The 10,870-nt window shown below is 50.3% G+C and overlaps 1 protein-coding gene across 2 annotated transcripts; it reads right to left on the reverse strand.

Moving 5' to 3' along the window:
- Positions 1–1,680: 1,680 nt before the first annotated feature.
- On the reverse strand, positions 1,681–7,516 carry LOC127689584 (inactive serine protease 45). Of its 2 annotated transcripts, none has more exons than XM_052189275.1 (6): positions 7,360–7,516; positions 6,061–6,087; positions 4,135–4,282; positions 3,429–3,601; positions 2,431–2,594; positions 1,681–2,176 (listed from the first exon to the last, which is right to left on the reverse strand). In XM_052189275.1, the coding sequence occupies exons 1-6, from the start codon at positions 7,463–7,465 to the stop codon at positions 1,943–1,945; spliced, it is 852 nt and encodes a 283-aa protein (XP_052045235.1). In that variant the 5' UTR covers positions 7,466–7,516; the 3' UTR covers positions 1,681–1,942. The 2 variants fall into 2 exon arrangements, with proteins under 2 accessions (XP_052045235.1, XP_052045234.1); XM_052189274.1 differs by having other exon boundaries at positions 3,429–3,703.
- Positions 7,517–10,870: the final 3,354 nt, after the last annotated feature.

The raw sequence follows: 10,870 nt of genomic DNA on the forward strand, positions 1-10,870 counted from the left end.
ATGACGCAGATGAAAAAGGCCTCTGAAATGGAGTTGCATTTGCTGCGTGATGTTTAAAAACAAGCAAATCAAACTTTTCCCTTAGGGGTTGGTGGTAGAAAATGCAGAAAATGGCAGTTCCTGTGGTTGGATGCTCTCCACACAGCAGAAGGGACACAGAGAGGGCAGAGAAAGTGGAGAGAGAACTTAAAAGAGAGAAATGCTCTGCCTCAGTGAAAAATAACACTTTCTTTAAAAAACATTTATTTTACTTTTTGTGTGTTTGAAAAATGTGTGTGTGTGTGTGTATGTGTGTGTATGTATGTGTGTGTGTGTGTGTCACATGTGTTCAGCACCCACAGAGGCCAGAACAGGGTGAGTAACCCCTACCCCAGAACCCAAGTTACAGCCAGTTGTGAGCCGCCACGTGTTACAGGGAGGGAAACCTGGGCCTCTGCAGCAGCAGCAGGCGCTCTCAGCTGCTGAGCCATCTCTCCAGCCCCATCTTTCAAAAGACTTTCTTTTGAGAATGAAGAGGGCATGTGGTCAATAAAACAAAGATAATAAAATAAAAAACCAAGCGCATCTGTAATCAGGTGATGAAAATGAATAAAATTCTATTTTATGAAAAAAGTATTGTGCACGTATGGGTAGTTTTGCCTGCCTGCATGTCTGTCTGTCTGTGATCCTGGTACCTGAGGAGGCCAGAGAGGGCGTCAGGTCCCCTGGAGCAGGAACTGCAGGATTTGATAGTGATATCTCTGTTACTATTTGTTCTTTTACTTGGAAACCTCACCTGAGGGGACTCTGCTCTACCTGGGACTCTCTACAGGAGGCGCAGCCAACTCAGCAGCATTTCCCCAGTCAATTTCTGCTGGGTGTTCTTAACACCTGATTCAATGGTGTCTGTCTGTCTATCTATCTATCATCTGTCTATCAAATATATATATCTATCATCTATCCATATCAACTGTCTATCATCTATTATTTATCTATCATCTATCAATCATCTATACATTTATCTATCATCTATCTATATCTATCATTTATTATTTATCTATCATCTATCTACCTACTATCCGACCATCTACCTAACACTATTTATTATTTTAGTTTTGTTTGTTATACACTCGATAATTTATTCAAAAGTATGGCTGTCGTAGATCCTTCTCCAAAGCGTATAAAACAGAACCCTAAGATGAATAGGCAACCCTGTTTTGTGTGGTAAGGCTCTCAGAAACCCACCGACTGTACAGGTGTAAAATGTCGGAGGTACTGACAAGATCTGAAAGACACTATCAGTCAGCAAGCAGGAAACAATCAGTTGTGGCACAAACTTTGTACAACAAGTGTTTTCAATTCAAATGCACGAAGCACTCAGATTGGGCAATCAGGCCTTTGATGTGTTTTGTAACTCTCTACAGTGGGAAGATTGTGCTTTTCACAATCAGTTTAGGGAGAGGAAAGAAAAGAGAAAGGAAGGAAGGGGAAGGGAGGGGGGGAAGGGAGGAAGGAAGCTAGCTAGACAGCTGAGTCTAGAATTCTGGCCGTGGATTACCACCACTGCTGACCCACAAGGCATCAGAACACAGCAGAAACCATGAGCCCCAAACTAGGGGCTCCTCCCATCTACTTGAACCTCCAGAATCACCCCCCCAAAAACAGGGGAAGGGGGCAGAAAAAAAGAGAAGAGAGGCAGCACATGCTCACACAAATTTAATCTCTGCTCTTGGTCTTAAACTCCAAACTGCTGCTCCTGAGCTATCCCCCTCCCCTGGTCAGTCACGCAAGGCCTAGTCACCCCCACAGCCCTCCCTGCGAGGATGCCAAAGCAGGATCCAATTCTCCAGGGACCATTCCATTTCCACCTGACTCCTGTGGCATGCGGGCATGCCACCGTGCTCTGTCATCTACGTGGTGCCATTCAGCAGAGGCAAACCAGGAAGAGGAAGGGGTGGGGACGTCAGGGGCTCACTGGGAGCTGCAGCAGCCAGGGCAGGAAAAGAAGCCAGGAGGTCCTGCGGGGGCCCGGCAGCGCCCCACGGCTCACTTGCTGCTTGATCCATATGGTATATTTGGTGATGCGGGTGTATACGCTTAGATTCGGTACTCTGGCGCAGGCCTTCTCCCATGAGAATATCCCAGCCAGAATCCATCTGCCATCGATTTCACAAGCCAATGGCCCCCCAGGGTCTCCCTGGAGAAGACAAAAAGGGCTGATGGATGCTCTGCCGGGACCAAAGAAACTACCATGCCCACCCTCTCGGTTCTGCTGGCTGGGACCCCTGGCCTCTCAGATGGAGATCACACTTATGAATTGCAGCCAGTAGCAGTCGATGAGGGCAGAGCCTGGTGACCCTAAGGGGGAAAGAGGCCAAGCCCCAGGGAACGTGCCCAGCCCAGGACTCACTCCCCTGAAAGAGAATTACCAGAATGCTCCCAGAAACTCACGTAGCACAAGTCCTCCCCATAATTGGTGGTACAGATCATGTTCTTCCGGATAAGGGGGATACCTCGGGGATAGAAGGTCTTCTTGTGGAGAATACTGTCACAGTTCTTGTTGTCTATAATGAATACCGCAGCCTCCCAAAGCTCTGGAGTCAGTGTCAACTTGGCTGTAGGGATCATAAGGGATACGCTGTGAGCCCTCACTCCGCCCAGTCCTGGCTCTGCCCAGGGTCGTGGACCTTCCTAGCCTGCAGGTCAGCTGAGCTCTACCCTACCACACTTGGGCACCTTCCTTCCCGATGTCTTTCTCTGTGGTGCCGGCAGACACAGCACGCCCCGCCCCTCAGCAGGCAGGGCCTTGGTTCAGGAGCCTCTTCTCTAGGAAGGCTTTGCTGCGGAACCCAGAAGGCTACAGAGTCCCAGCACAGCCACTTCCAACTTGGGATGGTAACCCTGTGATTTCTCTTTCCACGGCGCTTGTTCCCTTCACCCCTGCTGACGGCTACGTCTAGGCATCAAGTCATCTACCTATTCGGAGCTCAGCTCAGATCCCCTGATCTTTGCCTTGCTTGGTTTGTTTTAAACAGTCTGATGGCCAAGGCTGATACCAAACTTATGAACTTGAGGCTGACTTTGAACCCATCACTTCCTGGCTCTACCTCCCTAATTCAGGATTACACCTGACTTCTTCAACACTTGCTCTGTCAGCCTTTGTACTGCTCACCCCAATGCCCTATTCTATTTGTGGCCAGGGAAGGAGGGAGGGAGGGAGGGGAGGGTGGAGAGAGGGAGGGAGGGAGGGGGACTTGGTGACTCCCTAATGTTTGAGTTTCTCTAGAAGGCAGATGATCCTGCCTGCCAGCCCAAGCAGTATTAGCCTTACTGCAGTGCTGTGTGAACCACGTGAGGAAAGACCACAGCCGTAGCCTCTTCAAAGGCACCACGAGGGAGAGGGCCGTAAAGACCCAAAGGGGCTGCGTCCCCAACCCCACCCAACTTACCTGAAGGGTGCGGCTTAACATGGCCCCAGCCGGTCACCCAGCATTTCGTCCCCACCTTCAGGTTGAAGTTGTGCTCTGGAAGGCAGATGGGCTGCACGTACTTGTTGAAAGCGACTGGGGTTTCAAGACAGAGAAGGGCAACATCGCTTCTGATGAAGTTCCGGCCCCAGTACCTGGGATGCATAATGATGTCACCCACGGGGATCTTCAGGGCCCAGGAGGGGCTGTTGGGGTGGAGCGTGCTGCTACCCAGCATCACGGAGTATTCTTTGTTGCTGCAGGGAAGTCGGGAGCCCACCTGGTAGACATCGATTTCCCACACCACGACGACACACCCGCCTCCGCCCAGAACCTTTCCTGTCTCTGAAGCCCACTTAGTCTGGGTTAATCCAACCTGGGGTTCTCAAGGTCAAAGACATAGCAGTCCTCTCATTCAGAGTCATATTGAGTCAAGGCATGTGGGTGTCAGTGCCCATAAATATCCTCCTGGAGTGGGGGTGGGGCTAGACTGTCCTGTTGCCCAGTTTAGGATCTAGTCTCTGTTGCTCGGAGCGCCATACCAACTTGGTCAGAGGATCTTGTGAGATCTTGAGCCTGGCTCTTCAGTGTTCCCTCCTCCTGCATGGTTCCTATGGTACTGAGGGAGCTGGACCGGGCCCACAGTAGCTCTTGGTCTTTAGATCCTACCTACACGGGTCACACTCACCTCTGGATGCAGTGAGCCGCGGACACCACCCAGCTTCGATCAATGAGGGCTCCTCCACACACATGCTCATTTTCTGTCTGAAGGCTCACTTCCCAGGGCCAATGGTGGCTCTCTTCCAAGCTGTCTGGCCACCAGGGTGTGCCACAAACTTCAGAACAGGCAAAGCAAGAGAGTACAGAGTCCACAGAGAGGAAAATCAGAATGACCAGGAACGTGTCACCCTTGGGGTTGAGTTGCCAAGGCTGTAATATCAAGGGCTTCTTCACATTTCAAAGAGAAGAGACTGGAGGGGAAAGGACAGTGGACCCCAAGGGAACCGAACCTAACACACAATGACAGTTGCAGAGATAAAGAGACAGAGAGACCTTTCAGCTGGAGACTGAGATTCACAGAAGGAGACCTCTGCCCAACCTCAAAACAATGCAGAAACAGAACAGGGATTTCAAGATGAGAAATGCTTTTCTTGCACAGGATCCTATGAACTTCTCTATTTGAGGTCTTTACCCTAAGTAGTCTGGAGCTCGCAGTTATTAGTTTGTCTACTGGTCTACCAGTTGACAAGGTTTATGGATGAACAAATGAATGAATGAATGAATGAATGAATGAAAGAACATAGGTGCAGAGATTCTAAATAAAGTACAATGTGCTGCAGGGTGTGGTGGCAAATGCCTTTAATCCCAGGGTTCAGGAGTCAGAGACAAGTGGATCTCTGTGAGTTTAAGGCCAGCCTGGTGTATACAGGCTAGCCAGGGCTATGCAGAGAGATTCTGTCTCCAATAAACAGATAAAATAATAAAAATATAAACAAAAAATTTAAAAAGAGGACACAAAAACCTCAAAGCATATCTATGAAAAGAAAGGGTGGGTTACGGGCAATAATCTAGCAAACCAAAAGTACAAACACGCTTGAAAGCGTCCTAACACAACTGATGGTGTCCTAAATTCAAAAGCCAGTGAGGAGCTGGAGAGACTGCTCAGCAGTTAAGAGCACTTGCTGCTCTCCCAGAGACCCAGGTTTGGTTCTCAGCACTAACACGCTGACTGACAATCATCTGTAACTCTAGGTCTAGGGGATTCGGCACCCTCTCCTGGCACAAGGCAAACCACGCACACACAAACGGTTTTGCAAAGAACATTTTAAAAAATGATAAAAACTATTTTATTTCCAAATTAAGAAAAAGATTCTTTAGGGGCTAAGGAGATGGCTCAGTTGGTAAAGTACTTGGTGTGCAGGCAGGAAGACATGAGTTCAATCCCCAGTACAGGGTGAAGCGGGGCACAGTGGTACACACTTGCAATCTCAGTGCTAGGGAGGAGAGACAGGCAGATTGCTGGAGCTCACTAGCCAGAGCGTCTATCCTAACCAGTAACCTCCCAACCAGCAGCAGACTGTCTCCAGAAACAGAATGGGCAGCGCAGGAGGAACAACGCCCGAGTTTGACTTTTGGTCTCCACGTGCATTTGCGTGTTCGAGCGCATACGCATATGCACACTCACGTATGCGCGCATGCGTTCCTTTAAATGAGACTGAATTACAGAGGGAAAACTGAAAGGAGCGAGGCTTGGACAGAAGCAAGAACATAGTAAATCAACCCCGCAGTCAGTAGCGGACCTTAGCCTGACAACCCAAGGCAAACCCTGTGGCCCCAACCATGCACTCCCTGGATCTAAGGGAAAAGACAGGAAGCCCTGCGATCTGGGCTCAAGGGACAACGGCCCAGGAGGCTTGTTATGCAACTGTGGGAAAGGCTCAAAGCCTGAGATGAATTCAAAGTGGGTCTGCATTCCCATGGAAACAGAAGGGTTGTGTCCTGGCTGCTACATGCGCTACCAAACCAGAAATGTTATTCAGGCAGAGACTTTGAGGACATATTTTTCCCAGGATCTGATACTTTTCCCTGCTATGAGGAGGCCCCATTGACCCACCTGGTTCCGTGTGGTTCTCATTATAACCTGAGGAGAAAAGGACAGATGTGAGGCAGGAACTTGAGGCAGGATAGCAGTCAAGGGGTGCATCATCATCAACAACAACAACAACTAGTCCATTCACTCATTCCTGGAAGAGGACCTAATCCCATGCTGTCCCCCAGTCTGAAATCACAGACTGGGAAACAAGTATACAAGGCCCTATCTGGAGACATGTTGCCCAGTCTACCATGTGAGATGGCACAGGCCTGGGCCAGAGGCATCGGGTGCATCCAGAAGATGTGGCCAGTGGAAGAGACAGCTGAGAAGAGAGAATACTGGGAAACGTCTCAAAGAGAGAGAGAGAGAAAAAATATTGATTTAAAAAAATCTGTCCAGGAAGAAACACAACAATAGTATATTTCAGAGACTCTGGAGGGCAAAACCAACATCTGTGGTGGAGGAGAAAGATGATGTGTGGAGAGGAGCAGCTCAGGGTGACTGAGTTCACCCGGGGAGCAAAGAAGCAGGAAGAGAAAAGGAGTCAAACAGCTCCTTCAGAAACACCCTTATGTCAGAGATGAGACTGCGCGGCCTGATGTGGGCACTGAGGAGAGGTGTGTGTGTGTGTGCGTGTGTGTATGTGTGTGAGTGTGTGTGTGTGTGTGTGTGTGTGAGTGTGTGTGTGATCCCAGCACTAAGGAGGTGGAGAGAGGAGGTTAGGAGGTTCAGGACATCAAGGCTATCTAGGGCTCATGAGACCTTACCCCCCACCCCACCACCAAAGAAAAGAGGGAAAAGGTGGGGGGGAAGGGGCTGGAGGAGAAGCCACAGGATATTAAAAAAGGAGAGACAGAGATGTAAAACAAACAAACAGAACCAGGAACAGTAAGGGGAAGAACACGGCCGGAATAGGCTGTGGAGTACACGGGAAGCAGTCCGAGTTGGAGGGATCTGGGGGTGGGGGGTGCTGTGGGGCAGGGGAGTCTGAGAAGACAGCGCTCAGGGGCATGGACTCTGCTGGTGATGGGAAAAAACCCAACGTTTAGAATATCATCCTTTTGGGAGGATGGAGCCACGGAAAGCGGAAGGCGCCTGGGCGTGGGCAGGCCAGGGATGCTCCCCAGGCCTGTGGTCTCCAGGAGGTCACAAGGCACAGATGTGGCCTGAGGAACCTAGGAGTGGCAGAAGAGAGGTGACAGCGAGGTGGGGATGGCACACAGATGTTTCAGGGGGCGGAAAGGACCAGCCAGCCTGAGCACGACTGGAGGGGAGAGGACCCAGAAAGAAAGGACACAGAGAAGGAGGGGCCTGGCTCACCTAAGTTTGGCCGCGGAGGCTTCAACAGGAGGGCTGCAAAGCAGGTTAGGATCCAGCGCCTCAAGGATCCAGGCCCAGCGTCCAGGCCGCGCAGTGACGTAGCCATCCATGAATGTGTCCCTATGGACGGCAGAGGTAGCGCCGGCCGTGCCGTCACGTGCCCACACCGTGCGTGATGACGTATGAGACACGTGACTGACCCGGCGCCAGACCTTGTCTCTTAGCGCCTTTGAGTTCTCGCGTCTGGACCCACTCTGGTCCTTAACTTGACTTCAGATTCCTTGACGGGGACTTGGTCTCAGATTCCAGATCTACGAAAGCACCCCGAGTGCCCTAAGATCCTGGGGGTGCATCCGGAGCCTAACTGATCAAAGATCCCTGGGCTGGGTTCGGCAGCTCGATGTCCAGCCTCAGGGTTATACCCTTGTTGTCAGCCTGTTGCACAAGGGGTTTCACAGTCACTGTGGACGAGGGTTGGGAAAGCCCAAGAAACAGTATGGTTAGGAAAGACGGTTTTGAGAATGTAATGGCTGAACGAGATCTAAGACTAAATCAAGGCGGGAGCCGGGTGCTGAATACCGAAGGGCAGCGGTCCCCTTCCACAGACCAGCAATATGATAGGATGTTACCCCTGATGAACACTGGCTGTTTTTTGTTGTTTTTCCTGGCTTTGGGCATAAACAGAGCTTTTTACAGAAGAACGATCTGTCTGGATTTACAGGGCCTAGCAGAGATTGGGAGGGGATCACCAAAATTCCTGTTTCTGTTATTTATTCCAGGTATCCAACAGAGCTCCGGGGACCCCATCACCCAGCCTGTCGTTTAAACTTTATTTTTATGTGTATGAGTATTTTGTCTATATGCACCACAGCATGTGCCTGAGGACCCCAGAAGCCAGAAGGCAGCAGCAGATGCCCTAGAGCTGGAGTTAGAAGCCACCACGCGGGGTCCTGTGAATGAAACGTGGACCTGTAGACGCTCTTAACCCCTGAGCCAGCTCTCCAGGCCCCCAGACTGGTGTTTAAAGGAATTTAAGTAAGTAAACGGTGCCAATCCCAGGTCGAGGCAGGCAAGAGAAGGTTGCCTTCTGCCGGGTATCCGCTTCCCAAAGTTAGGCCTCCTCCACGCAGCTAGACCTTGGGAACTTGCTAGAAATCTTCATGCTCAAGCCCTGGCCCAGACTTCCAGAGCTGAAAACTCCCTAAGTGAGACTAATGATATGGATTGGTTTTTTGTTTTTTGTTCTTGTTTTTTTTTTTTTTTTTTTTTAATGACAGGGTCTAAGGTGGTTTGAATGGATTTGGCCCTCAAAGTATCAGGCGTTTCAATGTTTGACCGCAGGGAGTGGCACTATTAGGAAACATGGCCTCATTGGAGTAGGTGTGGCCTTGTTGGGGGAAGTGCATCACTGTGTGGGAGGGGCTTTGAGGGCGCTCCTGTGCTCAAGCTCCGCCCAGTGTGGAATCAGAGCATCCTCCTGGCTGACTGCTGACAACAATCTCTTTCACTGCTGCCCGTGGATCAAGATGTAGAACTCCCCTCCAGCACCATGCCTGCCTGCAGGCTGCCACACTTCCCGCCATGGTGGTAACAGACTAGAAACCTCTGAAACTGTAAGCCAGCCCCAATGAAATGTTTTCCTTTGTAAGAGTTGCCTTGGTCATAGTGTCTCTTCACAGCAATAAAACCGTAAGACAAGGTCCGATTCTGTGTAGTCTTGGCTGGCTTTGAACTTGTGGTAATCCTCCCACCTCTGCCTCCCAAGTGCTAGGACTACAAATGTGCCCGTCACTCCTGGGGGTAATATGGATTTTAACAAACCCTTGCGGTATGCTCACACAGGTGAAGGATGGACCATGAGACTAAGAGCGGGGCTATACAATGGGGAAAGCTACCTGTCATCATAGAATAACTCGCCGTAGTGAGCAAAGTTAAATATGTATTGTTAGTCTGTGAAGAGAGCTGGTGGTTTCCAGAGGGTGGAGGTGGCTTGGGTTTTTATTGTTGTTTTGACACAGCACTTCATGTATCTCAGGCTAGCCTCAAACTTGAACAACTGATTGTCCTCACCTTCCCCTTTCAAATGATGGGGATACAGGCAAGCACTGCCTCACCAGGGCAATGAGGGCAATGTCCAGTGACATTTTTTGAAACGTCTAAGGTGATGAATGTGTTCATGACTGAGGCATGTCAGACAGCCGGGTGTGGTGGTGTACATCTTTAATCCCAGCACTTGGAAGGCAGAGTCAGGCAGGTCTCTGTGAGTTCAAGGTCAGCCGGAGCTACGTAGTGATATTGTCACAAAAAATAAAAAAATAAAAATAACAAACAAAATCAGAGAGAGAGAGAAATGGATTCATCCTTCCTTGGGCAATGGTTGGAACTGATTGTCCACGAAAGCCATAGAGAACAGAGGGTGAAAACACAGACCCCGGAAAGACGGAGGCAGGAGAGGGAGATTGGGAGGAGACCAGCGAGCCAATCAGCACTCAGTCGGGGATACTGACCCAGTGTGAGGTGGAAGAGCTGTATGTAGTGGAGTGAATCTTTCTTAAAATCCTCTGGACTTTGGGAACACGGCCTTTGGAAATAAAGTCACGTGAGCAGCAAGAAGAAAGACCATTTGTCACGCACTAGCTTCGTTCCCCTGACCCCAAGTTCCTGCCTCCCCTGAGCTGCTCTTGGCTGTAAAAGTGGCGAAGCCCTGCTAAAGCCCTGCCCAGGCACACAAGGAGCGGAAAGAACTGCCCGCCAAAGCTGCCTGCAGGACTCAACTCTTTGTGCTCTGAGAGGAACTTCGAGGAACTTCCCCAGGTAACTGGGGGTCCAGTTCTCTGAGACAAATACCCCAGGCGAGCAAACCTTCGGGACACAGGAGAGTCTCCAAACATTTATTCAGTTTATGTTTGAAATCTCCCCTCCCCAGAACCTCAGCGCAACTTGGGGTGAGCCTGGATGTGACCACTGAGGTCAAGGGTGTCAGGCAGGGCTGCCTCCTCGTGAGGCCTATGAGGCAGAGGCTGTGCATTCCCTGGCAGATGCCCAAGTGGGTACAAGAGAATTTCTGCCAGCCCCAGATGTGGAAGTGCCAGCCTGATACCTCTGCAGGGAAGCGCCAGTGCTCCCCTTTCCCTCCCCGCACACTCTCCCTTTCTTCCAGGAGTCACTAAGCTGTGTGACGAAAACAGAGCCAGTCTAGGGCCTGTCCCACTGATGATGCTATCTCTTCTTGGCTGATGTCCCCCAAGATGTTATCAGTTATTGTTCTCCACCTAGCAGGCAAGCCAGTCCTCTAGTCCAGGTTAATTCCACCTTCCTTCCACCAGACATGGGTGTGTCTGAGACAAGTAACCGGGACACCAGTCAGGACACTTTGCAGTCCCCAATCTCCCTGCCACAGTCTACTATGGCAATAGATGTTGACTGGAATTTGAAGAAAGGGCAGAGAAACAGAAAGGGAGATTGGAGAAGAGGCCCAGGGGAGACTCAAAACCCTCAGGAAGACAGGAGG

Source organism: Apodemus sylvaticus, chromosome 7, assembly GCF_947179515.1.
Source record: "Apodemus sylvaticus chromosome 7, mApoSyl1.1, whole genome shotgun sequence".
NCBI classification, from domain to species: domain Eukaryota; kingdom Metazoa; phylum Chordata; class Mammalia; order Rodentia; family Muridae; genus Apodemus; species Apodemus sylvaticus.

Excerpts from the sequence above, each read along its gene's own strand:
- LOC127689584 (XM_052189274.1), bottom strand. The coding sequence starts at position 7,465 with ATGGCTACGTCACTGCGCGGCCTGGACGCTGGGCCTGGATCCTTGAGG. Across the intron at positions 6,088-7,359 it reads GCCTCCGCGGCCAAACTTAG|GTTATAATGAGAACCACACG; the intron begins GTGAGCCAGGCC and ends TTTTCTCCTCAG. Across the intron at positions 2,595-3,428 it reads TGTTAAGCCGCACCCTTCAG|CCAAGTTGACACTGACTCCA; the intron begins GTAAGTTGGGTG and ends TGATCCCTACAG.